Genomic DNA, 19,171 nt, shown 5'->3' with positions numbered 1-19,171 from the left:
AAAAATAAAAAGAAAGAACTTTTATGGTTGTGTTCTAAAATAATGGGCGGCATAAGAGGAATTTCTTATTCATTTTACAACACTTGAAAAATTACTACAGAAAATGTGTTGTTGTTTTGTTTTCAACAAAAGTGTGTGGGTTTTAAGTTTATTTATACTCGGCGCCGGAATAACCATATGTCCGAGATTATAGCATCTGGGACGTCTTTTTCAAGCAGATTCTTCCATGGAAGCCCATTCTTCGTTCTTTGGTGGTAAAGGAGACGACAATACCGTCAAGGCATCAACTTTCTGACTGACGACAACAAAAACGGCATCTATTAGCGCCAAACCTCCAGAGTAAGTCACGACAGGTCAACCAATCACCTGTGGTACTTATGATGACTTGACTATGACCTTCCGTGTGCCTTCTCCGCGACGTGCACGCCTCTGGAGGTATTTGGAGAAGTTTCAACAAAAACTTCCAAAACACGCCATTTATAACACCATTCATAGCACTGACGGCTTCGATGTTCTCATCTATTTGCGGGAAATGGTCGACAGGGAAAACCCTACGTAATAACCGCACACCCTGTTAACAACAGATTTTCCGCAGTATATATTTCAAGCTAGTGAGGTTTAAAAATACACGTAGAATCTATCGATTAACGACCAAAAGTTGGTTGAGTGTTGAGTGTTGGCGGTAAAAAAAGAAGATATAACTTCCTGATCAATTTTCACTTAGGTTGATTCAGTTTTGAATAAGCTTTGCAGAGATGTATTTTTTCAAGAACTATTTAGCTTTAATATTATCCGACGCCGTCAGTAATGAAATGGGATTAATTTTCTGAAACGTGATTTTATTCGAGATTTGCTTCTGAAGAAGACAACCTTCTGTCCGCAGAGCATGAATGTTAATACTCATCACAAGACAGTATCTTATTGATCTCAATTATGGTACATCTAAACGTGTATACTTTTTATGTTCAATAAAAATGTTGCATCACTTGCAGTTGTTATTATCATTCAATAATATTAAAATGACATAAAATATTTATGATGAACAGTCCTAGAATATTTTGATAAGGAACCGTCAGTTGTAAAATGTTATTGTTATCTGATAATAACAGTCGTCATACTTGCTGGTATGTCATTTATTATTGACAGTTTAGGTTTTTCAAAATTTGGATGATTAACAGTCCGAATTAAGACCTTAATTAAATGTTCTGGAATATTAACAAAATGAATAGTCAACCTCATTAACCATATATATGAATGGTTGAACACAACAGTAAGGATAAATAGCGCAATGTGCATATCTTTTTATTTTGGTAGCATATTTTAAGCAAAAAGAAAAGAAACTATAAGTCTGAAACATTCTCTCATAGCCTCCCCATCAGTACATTCAGTGCTTTGATTATACTTAGTAGCAAGGCATAAGAATATTTTGACGAGGCATAGCAGCCATGAGAATTGCTAACGGTTATACTTTAATGAGGTTTAGCAGACATGATAATAGCTTAATGAGGCTCTAAGCAGCCATGAGAATAGTTTAGTTAGGCTTAGCAGCCATGATATTATAGCTTATAATTAGGCTTAGCGGCCATGAGAATAGCTTAATGAGGCTTAGCAGCCATGAGAATAGCTTAATGTGGCTTAGCATGATTACCGCCGTATGAACACATCTGCGGATGTTTCTAAATTCAAAATTTTACTACTTCATGTTTAAATGTTGAATTCTGCTTAAGCCGGTGCTAGGGGGCGTGGACGGTATTTTGCACTTTCCAGTACCGTCCATGAACAGACTCAATCAAACCGAGCCTGCAACATTTTCAATTTTGCCGTGTTGGGCTTTCTTTAGGGATTCTGTATTTATCTATTTTATGATCACATCCGTGTTATTTGTGCCGTGTGGCGGCTGTAAAAAGTCTCCCCGTACATTTAATCAATGATGTTATATTTTCGATCCTTGAAGATCGTTCAGCACGACATTATTGTTGTGCTTGAGGTATTTTTAGTTTCAACTTTTCGGCATTTTCTAGTTGGGTGGTTCCAATATTCCTACTTGAATAATGTTGAATCACCCTTAGGATATGTTGCCTGCTTTTTAAATTTGTCTTTTGACGTCTTATCTGTGATACGCAGGCTCCATAACCTCTGATCCCCTTTCAAAATTCCATTTTGTTTAGTTCTGCCCATTGTTTTCTCGTTTAGGGCACACGCATTTTATTACTTGGGGACCATACGCCGCTTTTCATGGAATGGCACGGAAGTGTCACATTGAAGGTTCCATGATTACCGCCGTATGAACACATCTGCGGATGTTTCTAAATTCAAAATTTTACTACTTCATGTTTAAATGTTGAATTCTGCTTAAGCCGGTGCTAGGGGGCGTGGACGGTATTTTGCACTTTCCAGTACCGTCCATGAACAGGCTCAATTAAACCGAGCCTGCAACATTTTCAATTTTGCCGTGTTGGGCTTTCTTTAGGGATTCTGTATTTATCTATTAGCAGCCATGAGAATAGTTTAATGAGGCTTATAGCAGCCATTAATTTTAAGATTAATTAACTGTGAAATTGTTTCCTTTAAGGCTTAACATACACGACGTTAATTTTTATAAAGTTTAGCATTTTATTGTATTTATCTTACCGTGACATACATATGTTAAGAATATTTTTGTTCGTTTAGTTTTTTGATATTTTTTTTGTAATTAAGACGTTTATACGAGTATATAAATAGAGAGACACTTTCGTCTCTCGAATTATTGTTTTGGTATTTTAAAAACGGTTAATTTGCGTCACTTAAGCATAAGTTTCAGGAGATGTTTTCTAAATTTTATATATAATGAATTTTACACGCAATCAAGTTTTCATGTAATTTAAAAGTATGATTATACATTTATTTTTCCAGAGCCATCGTGACGAGATAGATAGCCTGCCGGAGATCCTGGTGGACAAAGTGACTCTACTGCCGGATATACTCCTCCAGTCTAGAGCTGACAGCACGCGCAAAAACTATACAAATGCTTTCAACAGATGGAGGGTTTGGGCTTTAGCTAACGGTCTTGGTAGTGGGGACATTTTGCCCGCAAGGGATTTTCCGGTGGCTTTATATCTTACGTCATTGATACAAAGTGCTAATTCTTGTAGGCCTATAATAACGGCATTTTACAGCATTAAGTGGTTTCATGACATTTATAACTTTAGTTCTCCGACTTATTCTAAAATTGTTCTTAACATATTAGAGGCAGCTAAACGCATTTTAGCTAAACCTGTTAATAAAAAAGAACCGATTACAGTTGAATTATTACAGTCTATGTATCACAGTTTGTTCGAAGAAGGAAATGTTTTTACACAGAGAACTATTTGTGCATTACTTTTATCGTTCTCCGGTTTTTTAAGGAGTTCGGAACTGTTGAATTTACATTATAATGACGTTGTTTTACATAATACTCATATTGATATTTTCATAGAATCAAGCAAAACTGACCGTTATAGGGACGGTGCTTGGCTTGTTATAGCAAGAACTGGTACAGAGTTGTGCCCAGTTTAAAATTTGGAAAAATATTTTTTATGGGCTAATTTTTCCACTGATTCAAGTTCTTATATATTTTCTGTGGTTTAAGTGCAACTTTAATAGGGCATAAACCTAAACTTGTTGATAAACACATTTCTTATTCTACTTTGAGAGATTTATTTCATAAAGCGTTAGCTCCACATGTCAAAGATGTTTCTAAGTTCTGTTTACATTCCCTGCGCTCAGGCGGAGCTTCAGCCGCAGCTAACCGCGGCATTAAAGACAGAATGTTTAAAAGACACGGCCGTTGGTCTAGTGAAAACGCTAAAGACGGTTATATCAAAGACAATATGGAGGAAAGATTGTTAGTATCTCAAAGTTTAGGTTTATAATAGTATTAATACTATTAGTTTATGCATATATTGTAATATTGATGTCGCAACGTTTAACTTGGCGCAATTAGTTTCTCTTCTTTGCCCGTTCTTTGAGGTCAGCCGGCATTCAAAGTCGCTTACAACAAATTAAAAAAATTGAAATGTTTATGTTCGTTTCTTTCATTTTGTCACTTTGCAAACAGTTTGCAATGATCTAGGGGGAATATAATTTTCTGCGTTTGAACGCAGTGAATTAGAAGATAATTATTTCCCCCTGTTTCGTTGTAATTGTTTGCAATAGGTGGCGCTGTGCAGCGCACGAGTTTCTCGGGAATAATGCACAACGTGTTCATGCAGCGCTAGGACAGCCGACGATAATGAGTGAAGAAAATTCTAATTTTAATATCTAACTAATTGTAAGATATGAAGTTGCGCCAAGTTAATAAGATTTTTGTATTACATATGTTTATGTTGTTAATGCTGTTGGAAATGAAGATGATAGCGCTTATCTTGTACTCTATAAATGTTTGTACTTTAAGTAAAAGTATTGTGAAACAGTCGGCATTCAAAGTCGCTTACAACAAATTAAAAAATTTGAAATGTTTATGTTCGTTTGTTTCATTTTGTCACTTTGCAAACAGTTTGCAATGATCTAGGGGGACGACATTTTTCGGTAATTTCGTGATTCTCGTGCAATATACAATTTATCTCAAATTTCCCGAAGCATTAACTTATGACTGTACAGAACAGCATGAGTGTCAGGTGTGTGTTTTTTATAAAGTCGAAATTTCGACTTATTAACTCGAAATTTTGACATATTTACTCAAAATTTCGTCTTGTTCTTTCGCAATTTCGACTTACTAACTCGACATTTCGACTTTTTGTATACATTGCTTATAAGCTATATCTCAGAAATCGTTACAGGTTAAGTCGTTACCGAACAACATCCACTCCCGGATAAAAATCGCTAAAGAAACTAGTTCTTCATTCTGCAGTAGCGTTACGTTCCAACTACACATCATTAAAATAGTGTTTGCAAAGTTGTTTAAATGCTTTGAAAGTTCCAAATCGTTCATTTTCATTAAATTATAGACTCTACATTCCTTTAAAGAAAAACCAATAATAACAGTTCATTGATAAAATCGTAGTTTAAACCTACGCGTTAAACTTTTGTATAACATGAATAAATACATTGTAAATATAGTAAAGTCGTCAGAATTATATAAATGGGGCGAACCAACTCAGATAGATATTAAATCAAATAAAATTCCTGATTTACATTTATGCAATAAAATTGCCCTAAAATTCTTTACAAAATGAGTATGGAGCTCCGTATCAAAATTTACCAGCGTATACCGGAAAACTGTTTGAACATGGATTACCTTGGTTGAAAATCAGAAGTAGGTCACAGTATTTAAAAAATAGAAAAAAAATGTTTAAGCTCAAGTTAAGGTCTTAGACCCATTATTAGATCGTGAAATTTCGCCTAACTCCGCCCTTCCTCGTAACAGTTACGGAGGTACTTCGGGATTACTCGGCTTAGTTATTCTCTAAAAAATATAAACGTTACAAATTGCGTTTTCGTAAAAGTATTGTAAACAAAAATTAAATAACTGCTATTTGTTTGGTAAATTAACAATATTATACCCAAATTCCCAACGATTCGTTGAAATTATCGGATGTTTGAAATCCACCAGTTTGTTTAGAGATTATATGAAACGTCCTTCACCGTAAATGTCAAAATGAAAGTCCGCGATAAAACAGGCCGTTACAAGAAAATTGTGAATTCTCGGCGAATTAAGAAACAGTCGAATGTTATAGAAGATCACAATTATGTTGGAGCACATTTGTGTAATGGACAAGACTGTGAATGCCAGCCGAAATTGCCTAAAAATGTGTCAAGGATGGGCTGGAAGACAGGTCGTAGAATCGTGGAGTTTGATGTTCTTCTTTCTGGTTTAAAGAGTTGTAAATTCTGTAGTCTTGGACCAGTTCCACTGACGCTTTTTAACATTGTGAGCGAGTTACAGAGGGGTCTTGGGGGATATCTTTATGTGAAATGTACAAATAATGACTGTGAAGAAATTAACATTGTTCCTTACGGGAAGACACATCGTCGGGAAAAGTCGAAGGGAATTCCAAGTTTTGTTGTCAACACGAAGCTGGGAACCGGTATGTATTTTAGACGATTAAGTTAAGTCTTTTTTTACGGTACGTTACGATACCGAAATCAACTTATAAAATCACAATTAAGCGTTTTATTATATTTTTTTCATTATTATATATTACAATAGGTTAAGTTTGACTTTCATGCAAAAAATCAGTTCGAAATAATCATTAATAATGATATTAGAAACCAGGTACGTATATTAACGGTATCCGCAACAAGGTTTTAGACCGAGCTTGCTGTCGTGTCGGTCGTGCGCATGCGCACATGCTACCAAAAAATTTAATCGATGGCGGACGGAGCAAATTTTGTTGATGAAAAATCTGTAAATTAAGTGTTAATTTACGAGCATCGGCACAAAATACTCAAGAAATAATGACAGGTAAATCTTATGTTTTTGTTATGTACGTGTATTTGTACTAGATTACGCTTCCAAATGGCGTAAATCGGGTGTGGAAATTTCCAGTCTGTATGAATGAGATCGACAAAATGGCGGATGTTTGTTAAAAACGGGTGAACATGTATAAAATCTGCAGAGTTATCAGGCTTAACCTACTTGTAGAAAACTGATTAAACTTGCACAAATCGGTTAAGAATATATTAAAGTAAGTAATATAGGTACTTTTAAGGCTCCCTCGTCATCTGATCTGTTGTTTTTGTGGCGTGAAATTTGAAGGAAATTTGTAAATTTTTGCGGTGCAAAAATAAATTCACGACCTATTTTGGCCCAAACATCAGAGGTATCTAAAGACCTTGAAAATAGGGCCCGTAAGTCTCGTTTACTTTCACTTTCGATTTACCACTTCCGGGTACATCGGCAGACTTATTTACCGTTACGCGTATAGGTAACCCGAAGAACTCGAGGGGTATAGAAGTTAAATTTGTTTCGGTCCTCTTCAGATTTGAAGGAATGGATAGCACGGGTCAAAAAATGCAGGTAGGTCAATGATCTGACGGAAAAACGAGGGATTTACAGAGTTTAATAAAACTAGTTTATTTTCGGATAGTGACAATTGTTTCGGATGTTTTGTCAAGGTTGTGAATTCTAGTTGTTTAGCTTTTAGTATTGTTTTAAAACTACTGATGTGAGAAATAAATTCAAACCATTTTAACTTGTTGAAATAAACAATGGAGAAACATTTTAATTCTAGTGTATATTAAAGTTATACAAAATTCGGACATTGCACAGTAATTCGGATATTTTTTCCCTTCCATTTTATTCTTGTTCCTTTTTCAGGTATATATACATGTTAATATGGTACCTAGCAAATTATGATTGATTTAAAAAATATTATATTTGATTAAACCATTTCAGATGTATAGACAAGGAGGTATACAGGGCTCACACTGGCTCAAATAAAATAATAGCCAATAATTTCAACTTAAAAAAATAATAGCCAAAAGTTCAGCGGACTATCACGAATTAGTGATTAACAACATAAGCAGTTGATTAAATAAACATTACATTTATATCTTTTAGTTTTATAAGGATTCTCAAATAAACGGATACATTTGTGTATATTGATAACTATCATTTTTTAAATAGAACCACAACTTTAATTGTTACTGTTATAACAGAATAAAAACGTTATAATTAGTATAATTACATGTATAACAATAATATTAAAGATTCATTATAACTTTACATAATGCTGTTATCAGACAACTTTTTTTGTTTGTTCTAATCAAATTTTGTCAGCTATAACCACTGTCAATTTCCACATTTCACACAGAACTGGAGTAGATCTAGGTCATATTAGCCTATAGAAATAACACAAGTTTCAGACTCATTCACAGAATGCAGCCTTTTTTCTGAATAATTTACTGAAAAATATCATCATCACCAATGTAATACAAATTTTCTGCCATAGTAGTAAAGATTTTTAAACAGAACATAGCTTATTTCACCTTTAAATTAATATCAAAATTATCGGTGTCGCGAAAATATGTGACAATCGGATTTTTCTTGTTTTCTGAAGAAATATTCACAATTTTGGTTGTTGTGCAAATAGTTGTTTGGAATTTAATACTTTTAAAATATTTTACCATTGTTTTCCACTGGCGATTAAGTCAAGTAGCTTAAAACAAAACAAAAATCAAAATTTGCAATTACTGGAATTCACGGTAAATTTTGGGTAAGTCAATATCCAGTTTATCAATTTTAAAACGATTTTTGTGGCTAATTGACGGATATTTGATGGCTATTATAAATGCTGGACAATATCTTTTAAGTACTTATACAATTATACATCTCGCATGTATTTTATCACCTCGGGCAATATAGTTAGCAGCACGTGACCGGTAAAAAGTTGACACTCAATTAAATGCACCCCGCTGGTGTTAATTGGGTCTACTGCATTCATTATCGATTTTTACACCTTATATAAACACTGTTGGAAGTAAAAAATAATCGCCAGATTTTGTAGCCAAAATGCAAAAATAATCGCCAATCTTATAAAATAATCGCAAATGGCGACTATGGCGACCGACAGCGTGAGCCCTGGGTATATGACAAGTATAGAATATACAGTTGTTCAATATGGACCATTAATCAACTGTTTGCACTGCCTATGATCCTGAAATATCTATACATCAAAGGTAAATACATGTAAAATAATTGATTAATTTTTAGTTGAGATTGGAAAGATAAACAATTATCCAAATATATTAATAACTTGGATTTCACTGCATGATAATTGATAAGTAAATAAAACATTAAAAATAGTCATGTTTCAAATTCAAGAAGATCAATATTTTTGACTGTTATATATTATGTGTTGTTGTTTATCTTTAATGTTTATTTACTTCAAATATGAAATTTTTCTGTCAATCATGACCAGCTTATTAAATGTAATGTAAATATCATTTCTAGTGTCTTACACTTGTAACAACATATTTATTGATTTTTCATTCTGCAGGTAAAAAGGGAAAAGATGAAGGAGGATTTGTCCATGAAGACCTTTATTGCAACTACCATCTTCCAGTTCCTTAATTTGAGAATGATATCAGAGAACACACAGTTACAGTGAAATATTAGTTTAATATAAGCCACTGAGAGTAGTCAAATGTACTTTCCTGAAGAAGATGAATGACATCCAGCACAAAAAATCTTAATGTATAAAGAGTATGATTTTATGTATTTGACACACTATGAACATGTTAATGTCACAATGATAGAAACAGAGTAAAATATCCACATTTCATTGCAGGTTTAAGTATTAAAACTAGATACTCTATATATACCAAAGCTGATAACACACCAGAGATAAGGTTTTTCATGGAATCACAGTATAGTCATATGACATTATGGACATTAAATGACTATGAAGTAAAGATTAGCAAAAATATTATATATCATCTACTACTAATATTGTGAGGTAATCATTGATAAGCTCACAAATTTGCATTCAAAGCTTTGATATCAAGCTGAACATTTTTCAATTAGAATATGATTTATAACTCTATGATAATTTGTTCATGTTAATTATGTCTCCCCCACCTCGGGGGGAGACATATTGTTTTTGCCCTGTCCGTCAGTCCGTCCGTCAGTCCGTCAGTCCGTCCGTCCGTCAGTCCGTCCGTCCATTCTTCGTTTCCGGACGATAACTAGAGTTCCTTTTGACCTACAGCCCTCAAACTTCATAGGATGATTGGTCTTATAGAGCTGATGATCCCTATTGTTTTTGGGGTCAGTAGGTCAAAGGTCAAGGTCACACTGACCGTTGGTCAATTTCTCGTTTCCGGATGATAACTTGAGTTCCTTTAGACCTACAGACCTCAAACTTCATAGGATGATTGGTCTTATTGAGCAGATGATCCCTATTGATTTTGGGGTCAGTAGTTCAAAGGTCAAGGTCACAGTGACCGTTGGTCAATTTCTCGTTTCCGGATGATAACTAGAGTTCCTTTTGACCTACAGCCCTCAAACTTCATAGGATGATTGGTCTTATAGAGCTGATGATCCCTATTGTTTTTGGGGTCAGTAGGTCAAAGGTCAAGGTCACACTGACCGTTGGTCAATTTCTCGTTTCCGGATGATAACTAGAGTTCCTTTAGACCTACAGACCTCAAACTTCATAGGATGATTGGTCTTATTGAGCAGATGATCCCTATTGTTTTTGGGGTCAGTAGTTCAAAGGTCAAGGTCACAGTGACCGTTGGTCAATTTCTCGTTTCCGGATGATAACTAGAGTTCCTTTTGACCTACAGCCCTCAAACTTCATAGGATGATTGGTCTTATAGAGCAGATGATCCCTATTGTTTTTGGGGTCAGTAGGTCAAAGGTCAAGGTCACAAGTGCAATTTCGTTTGACGCCCGCCTGCCATACGCTGATTGAATAACCAGGATTTTCAAAATTGAATACCTGGTTAAAAACAAACAGTTTAGGAAGCATCTTCTCATACAACCTTAACAATAGAAACCATCCATAGACAGCCTTCATTGAAGTGACTACCGGGTATTTACATTATCTTATCTCCATTTCCATTCCTGTTTCCATTCACAGTTATTCTCAGCAGTGGGGGAGACATGCGCTTTTTTACAAAAGCATCCTCTAGTTTTCAAAGTCTTTACATTTATAAAAGGAAATATTCTTATTCTTGTATCAGAATTGTGTAAAAATAAAAGTTTATTAAACTTATGAACTGTTTTTTGTTTCTACTATTTGGCATATATTTATAGCAGTGCTTGATCATAAGAGTTCATCTGCAAAATAAGTGTCACTGTGTACTTTAATTCTCTAACAGCAATGGCTAGATTGCTTGAATATGCAAGCATGGACTATATTAAATACTATGCATGTCATTTGAATTTTGTATGTCCTTAAATCGAAACAGACACTATCTAAATAATATTGATGAAAAATTCTTGACAGCTCTTCAATGACTACATTTACACATATGTACAGTAACATGGACAGAAGTTAAAAGCATTGTGTGGTGTTTTTTTGGGTTTTTTTTTAAACATTGACAATTTTGAAACAGTTCCAATGGGTATATTAATGTATCAGTGATGTAATTGTTTTGTATCAAGTGCAAACCCTAAGTTTTTCATGTATTGTATAGATAATTCACTTTTGGTCAAATGTCAACAGGTTCAATACATTATAAAACAGGTAGTTTGAAACCCAAAGAAGTATATGGTATGTAATAACTACCCCTCTGATACTAAAATCTTCAAGGAATGCAGAATTGCAAGTCTTCTCCAATTAAGAGAGAGACTTACAAGGGCTAGCAAGCTAGTGTTTTGCTACAGAATACTCAACACAGATGAATTGCATTAATATTGTTTACTCTGGTATTACTACCTGCCATGTACAATGCAAATCATGGCTTTTCTAAGAGCAGTGAAAGGCTATAACTGGAAGGAATTTTACGCATCTTGCCTCAGAAACAAGTTTTTCTTTGAGATAATTTTTATGATATTTAAATAATGGTTAAAGATTACATTATTTTTACAATTGCAGTGATCATGGTGATAATATGAAATGAAACTCAATCAAGATAGAAACATTTTAATGCTGAACATTTATCTTTTTACCATTCCTGTTACTTTACAAGTCTATTTATAACAAATTTATCTTAACTGTTTTGAAACTACATGATGCCTGGTTGAAACTGTTTTGGGCAGCCATTTGCAGAAGATAAATTATCTTTGAATAATTAAGTTAATACAAAGTTACAAATGACAGGTTAATTATTTCTAATAAAGACAGGTTATTTATTTCTAACAAAGACAGATATTTTGTTTAACATTTTTACACTGCCATATATCTTTGAAGTGTCTTCAACCTTAGTTTTTATTAGAATACAAACATTCAGTCAGACAGTTTACACAAGACATGGAGCTTTAAGAAGCTTTAATTCAGTCAAAATCTGTAATGGACTGCCATGTCTCTACCACTTTGTACTCCAAGACTGTGTATGGACATTTCCTTTCAACTATGCCTGGTGGTATCACTATTTGACTTCTAATCTGCTGGTGAACACTCCAAAATAAATCAAGAGCCATGACAAGTACTCAAGATCCAACCAAGAAATCACATACCTGTATATAAAGAAAATTTACCATGAGTTGAAAGAAATAATAATTGGTCAGCTATAAATTTCAAGCATTTTCATATTGTCATGAATAGAAAATAATGTTGAAAAGGAAGAAACACTTCTTGGTGTCCTAGTTTAACTAAAAAATATGACCCACTCACTTGAGAAAAATACTTTAAACAGTATATAACATGAATTAACTACATATGCCATACTGTTTGTTTATTTAGCTACACTGTAATTATTTACAAAAACGAGAACATTATATTTAATACAATAATATTTATTTTTCATTAATGTAGTTTAAGTAGCTTTAAGTATATATTTCTTACCAAAACGATTTTACAGCAGAGCATGCATGTGTATTTACATCGGATACCAGTTCACGTCTTTCATCTCACCACTGTCCTCAGTCTAAATACAGGAGCAAAATATTTCATTGAATTTGATGACAATTTAAATTGGTTATATACAGATTGACTGTTTGTGCTTTATAAAGATGATAATTATAAATAAATAATATTTTCAGTTGGAAAAAATATATTCAACTAAAACACACTGAATCATATTGAAACGTTTATCCGAAATATGCGCTGTCCGAAATTTCTAAACATTATATACTTCTGAGAGATAATCAGGTAGCGCTATAAAAAAATGATAAAATCAAATTCACCAGTCTGGTGTCAGATGCGAATGATGTTGTATCAAAAAACAAATTTATTAGATTTACATGGAAATGAAAATATTATCAACATTTATTGGGATAAATTGAATTTGAAATGACACACCCACCTGAAGATTATACGAAGTTGTCTTTCATTGATACTTGTTCACAAGATGAAACCATTTGCATTTCGTTACAAAACAAAAAACTCTGCCAATTTCCACATATCATTTGCTTTTCCATGTAAGTTTTACTTTCCCATCGGCATACAAGTATTACCCAATATAGATAAGCTATGTTGTTGATGTTTGTTTGTACCCGGAAGTGCAAAATATCGTGAAATCTCGCAAGTCACATGACGAGACTTACATACCCTATACAAATGAAAGCTTTAAAGTTAGTTACTACATTATTGTGAATGGGGTGTGGTATTATTTATAATTTTCAACTGAATATTTTTGATGCTATGGTCTTTTGAAAATGGATGGAATTTCCCCCATTTTTTTTCATTTACTCAGAAGTTATATTCAACTTCTTTTTTGTTAGTTATTCCAGGTACGTATATTAAAACATTAGTACATGGTTATTCTGTTGATAAAACAAAATATTTATATTAAATGTCATTTCATCTATTTCAGATCAGCCCAAAAGTTCAAAGATTTGCAGCTTGTGCCGGAGAGTCCCAGAAGTGTCAAATAAATTTCGGGAATAAAGTGACACTAAATGAAAACACTATAAACAGTCATTTTATAGTCAGTGCGATGCTATTGAAGTTTTATGTAAATCCAGTTATAAAATAAAAGGCAAAACTTATATAAATGTGTTTTCATTTTTATTTCTTTTTTTTTACTACCAGGTACCTGATACTACTATTTCCAATACCTTTATGTCTATTCTCTCGAAAAAATGTACGTTCATTCAAGAGAACCTGAAAGATACTGACATATGTAGTGGTGAAACAGTTTGCTCAATATAATTGTATAAAAAGCAACACAGAGAATATGTTTTAAATAAAAACAATTAACTGGATAAAGTAATAATCTAGCCTTACCCACTAAAAAGCAGTTTCAAACAGGACCGACTGATAGAAAAAGTGTGAAAACTATCACAATTGAACAATTAAATAGATGCACATTAATAACCGTGATTAAATCAATTACTGAGTCTGCAGCAAACATCAATTATGACGGTACAATGTACTTATTTTTCACAATACTTTTATAACAAAAAATGTTTAGGCCGTTTTTTTTCAGAAAAATATACGTACCTGAGAAAACGAACATTTTTATAAGAGCTCTTTTCTGGTGCAGTTTGAAAATTATATAATCATTCTTTTATTCAATTTTAAAAATAGATAGATAACTTCATTCTTTAAAACAATGTTCAAATAAAAAAATATAAAGGGCTTAATAAGTTAAATATATGGTAAAAGTTGCGTTCGAAATATTCAAGATGATTTTGGTCATGTGATTCTTCACGATATCTTATCCGCATTTATTTAAGATACGCAATAGAAATTGAAAAACAAAAAAATTAAAACTACAGTTTATAAGCTGTTTATAAATAATTTTTCACAAATTTCGGCAAAAAAATGACGAAACAATAATAACTTGTTACTACATGTATATAAAATTTCTTTCGTGTGCAGTCGCGATTTGGCTGGTAGTAAAAGTTGAGTTTTTTACTCGTTACAATTCCGGAAATAATTTAGCTTTGTAAATGATAATTACACGGTTAAAAAGATCAAATTCTCAGCTTTCTTTTGATAGGTATTTTGCTAAATTCGGACCGTAAATTACGAAAAAATCTTATATTTGTTCGAAGAGGGCATCATTATTTTTACTGAAGTTTTGACATAATCGGGAGACAAAAAAAAAAAAACTCTGTGTTTAACTCGTCGTAATTTTCTTCATACTAAACGCACTGATTTATAAAATATATATTTGAAAAAATCTATCTTTCAGCTTTCTAGAATATGTTACTTTTAAAAAATTGAACGGAAAATAACATGTTGACGGTAATTTAAATAACCAAGGTCAAATATCACGCCGCTTAATGATATGTAATCGTCGATAAAAATCAATAACGATCGGCAGTCTGGATGGATTATCTACCACGACAGCATAATTTACCGTTATTGATTTACTGTATAGAGTTGCGGATACCGTTAATATACGTACCTGTAGAAACAAATAACTAAATATCAAGATTATTCCCTGATTTGTCACGAACCGAAATATATGTTACAATACCAAAATCGACTTGTAAAATCACAATTAAGCGTTCTATTATATTTTTTTCATTATAATCTATTACAATAGGTTTAGTTTGACATTCATGCAAAAAATCAGTTCGAAATAATCATTAATAATGATATTAGAAACAAATAACTAAATATCAAGATTATTCCCTGATTTGTCACGAACCGAAATATATGTTACAATACCGAAATCGACTTGTAAAATCACAATTAAGCGTTCTATTATATTTTTTTTATTATAATCTATTACAATAGGTTTAGTTTGACATTCATGCAAAAAATCAGTTCGAAATAATTAATAATTATGAAATTAGAAACAAATACCTATATTTCAAGATTACTTCCCTGATTTGTCACGAACTGAAATATATGTTACCATACCGAAATCGGCTTGTAAAAGTTAAACTAAACATTTTTATAGATCTTGTTTAATTAATTAATATAAAATCATTCAAACTGAACCATAAACATAGGAAAATAATATTTAATTATAAAAAATGATGATGTTATAGACGGATATGTATATTATATCATGATTACTTCCCTTGTTATTAATGTGTTGCATTACCGAAATCAAATCAGATTTCATTTCAAAGATGAGAATAACCCCTAAAATATTTGCATGAATTTCAGAAGTCTATGAAAAAGGTATTTGAGTGAGTTTTAAACTTTGAATTCATATCGCTTATTTACAATGTTTAAAGTTTCCCTTTAGTCAGATAACATTGCAGCGTATCATCTCTTTGATGTTTCTTAATGATTTCAAAATACAAGATTAAACCAAACTGTGTTTGAAGCTATCCGCCTAATTTAGATCACTATTAAAATAGTTGATTGGAAATTATCACAGAATTTAATTCAAATCCAATGATTATGATTTGATTAAAATAAAAAGACGTAGCGGTAGCCATTCATCATAACACCTTTACTAATAAGGAGCAAGCATACACGTGCTCGGACAATGGGGGTGTTAGTTGACATAATTAACATACTCGTTAACCGCAATCCTTTAATATATACATCGGCGCATGGAAACTTTAAAGTATCCAAACAACATAATTAGACATAATTATTTTGCATGAAAATAAAGCTGCTTGTCTCCATTAAGACAAAAAATACATTACAGTTTAATATAAAATGACGTATAGCGACCATCCCTATATAATATATATCAAAAGACTTTTTTTATAGTTCTATATTATACATATTTCAGATCTAGTAAGCTGGTAAAAATATAATTTTATATTAAATAAATTGTCAAAAGACCGGTTTTAACTAATTTGTAGGGGTGGCCGTAGAAAACATTTCGGTATATGAGACAAGGTGCTTTGATATTATTATTACCAAATTGCATATCAGTTGTTCCAAAAATGTATGCAATTTTTTGATGTCCCGGATACTTAACTACATATTATACTTATTGAAAAAGTTGTTAAGTCATGATTTTATGTTGATCGATTTAAAATCATTTTAAATTTCATATCTGTAAACAGCATAAATTTATGGAATGACTGGTATATATTTATATGATGAAAAAAAAGGAACACTTTTTACTGACAAATTTCAATTATGAAATGTTGTAACTTGTACGATATGACATGCTGTGTATTACTGTATTAAGTAAGGTGTGAAGTAATTAAGACAGGAGGTACAGTTGACATATATTGTATGTAGATTATAATAACATATGTTAGTGATTTGTTAATATATAGTTAAACTGTTCAATAAAAGAAAGACACAAACTTTCAAATTTCCAATTTTACTGCCTGATACATTATACAATTTTTATGGAACATTTTTAGAGCAGTCGAATTATATATCTGTATTCAAATTTATAATAGAAAATCATAAACTTCCGATTGAAGTTGAATATTTTTTCTTCATAAAACATAAACATGTACAAAATTTATAATTATCTTTAACTCATATTACAGAATATTTTATTTTTCCATCATAATCCGATCATAGCTTTTTAAAAAATACGATTTTATTTAGAAAATTGTTATGCACGACAATCACGTGCAGATATATAACATGCTAATATGGCGGTATCAGACTTTTTCTTAAATCATTATATACATTGCATTCTAATATGAAATGGTACTAGTCTTCTAAGACATTACATGAAAAACATTTTCTATCATTTAAAGGTGTACTATTTGGTTTAGTCCATCTACCTGAGTCTATGTGCAATCTATGAGATGATACTCTTAACGTAGTGAGATCTTTACAAAACCGTTCAACATTGATAATATTTAGATATGGTTGAAACTTAAAAACAGAAATATGTCTATAAAATAGAGCTCTACTAGAGTTATCTAATCTACTATCTACTAATTATATACATAATTTAAACTTCACCGCTGATTTCGGTAATGCTAAACACATAACGGGTTGTTTAGAACAAAGGGAAGTAACTCAATAATTACATTTTTGTTAATAACATCATTAAAATAAAATATTTTCAATAGATTTTTTAACTGAAAGTCTATTTTACTATTTTTCTTCAAATAATGAAGAAATAATAGCAATATTTTAACTAGGTTGGTTTTTACGAGTTGATTTCGGTAATGAAAAGTTGATTTCGGTAACTTTACCGAAATCAAGTTGATTTCGGTATCGTAACGTACCCCTTTTTTTAATAAATAAATAAAAAACCACGTATACAGCTATTGTTTTATTGTATATGATACCAGTGATTAATTACATTGACAGTTTTTTTTCTGTAATCAATCAATTTTAGCAGTAAACTGCACCGTTACATCATACATCATGTCTAAATCCCATCTGTACGTGATTTCTCTGTACTGTTACACTCCCCCCAGCTTTATTTGTCATGAACTACAAGAACTTATTAAATGTCCAGCTGTTTATGACGACATATATCACTATCAGTGATCATTTACAAATTTATGTGTGAATAAACCTGTAACACATTTTACTGTAAGTAAGCTGTATTCATATTGCACATGTACTAGCACTTATGCTGCAATACATACATAAAAACTGTGGCATTATCCTTTCAAAATACCAAATAACAATAATAGGTCGAGCGTACTGCTGTGACCATTCATGTGACCATTCGTGGATGTTACATCAATACATATAATATATGCCAATTTTAATGATAAGATTTAGATGTAAATGGTTTCAATCAAACATTTTGCTTCATTGCTTCTATTGTTTGGTATTTTTAGCAATGATCGACAGTTTAGGTGGGCTCGTACGTGTAAATAACTTCCTGGCATCATTGAACCTGAAGCCGATTAGTAACAAAAACCTAAAGACCATGGAGAGACGGGCTGGAAACATTGTTGAACATGTGGCCGACATGTCAACTCGCAAGGCAGCCAAGGATGCCTTCCATCAAGAAATGAAGTAAGATTCAGATAATTGCTTGCATCAACAATTTCTAAATTGTTCAATTACATGGTCAATGAAAATGTGGATATTGAATGATGATTTGCTCTGGGAATGCCAAGCTATAATGCTTGTTTTCTTTGTATTGAACTGGATTTTCCCATGAATGATGGTTAGATGAACAGTCTGGCTGTACATTTTAAAAATACTTTTGTGAATGGATGTTAGACTGAACATAACAAAACATTTAAATTTGATAATTGTATAAAAACCATCATAATCAATTAACTATAAAGATGACATTGTCAACACAACAGGCTTACAGGGTTTGAAAAATCCGGGCATTTCGAACCCTGACACATAACATTATAATGTTTTTGTTTACACTCGGTCAAGATAGCATTTATATTTCAGGGAAGTGGCTGAGTCCAAGAGAGCTGCTGACAGGATGGAAGGCCTTATCGAAGATCTTGGTGTATGTCCACTTCCAGATGTCTCCCCTAAACTAAAGTAAGTCTATTTACTAGGGCTGGGAACGAATAAGGAATTTGATGTTCGAATATTCGTTTTCCATATTCGAATATATTCGAATATTCGTTTTTACAACATTTGTTCAAATATTTCTCTTTGAAGTATATGTATCTGAAATTGATTGCGTCCAATACTATACTACTTTAATATGTTTGGAAAAATAACGATAAAAAATACCTTTATTACTACGTCAAAGTGTTTTATTTAATTATAATCTATTGAAAATCGACATATATGTTAACTTTTGAAATAAATTCATAATTTGATTGCCCTTT

General features: G+C 32.2%; 1 protein-coding gene and 1 long non-coding RNA gene across 2 annotated transcripts; one reads left to right on the top strand and one right to left on the bottom strand.

Moving 5' to 3' along the window:
- The first annotated feature begins 5,507 nt into the window (after positions 1-5,507).
- On the top strand, positions 5,508-18,917 carry LOC132755970 (uncharacterized). The gene is made up of 3 exons (XM_060746910.1): positions 5,508-6,044; positions 18,203-18,383; positions 18,780-18,917. The coding sequence occupies exons 1-3, from the start codon at positions 5,615-5,617 to the stop codon at positions 18,877-18,879; spliced, it is 711 nt and encodes a 236-aa protein (XP_060602893.1). The 5' UTR covers positions 5,508-5,614; the 3' UTR covers positions 18,880-18,917.
- On the bottom strand, positions 11,537-13,070 carry LOC132755971 (uncharacterized). The gene is made up of 3 exons (XR_009629268.1): positions 12,874-13,070; positions 12,414-12,495; positions 11,537-12,085 (listed from the first exon to the last, which is right to left on the bottom strand). It is a non-coding gene; the product is annotated as an uncharacterized LOC132755971 (long non-coding RNA).
- Positions 18,918-19,171: the final 254 nt, after the last annotated feature.

This window comes from Ruditapes philippinarum, unplaced genomic scaffold (assembly GCF_026571515.1).
Source record: "Ruditapes philippinarum isolate M1 unplaced genomic scaffold, ASM2657151v2 ctg9189_1_1_1_1, whole genome shotgun sequence".
Classification (NCBI taxonomy): Eukaryota; Metazoa; Mollusca; class Bivalvia; order Venerida; family Veneridae; genus Ruditapes; species Ruditapes philippinarum.
This window is presented reverse-complemented; position numbering and strand designations above follow the sequence as displayed.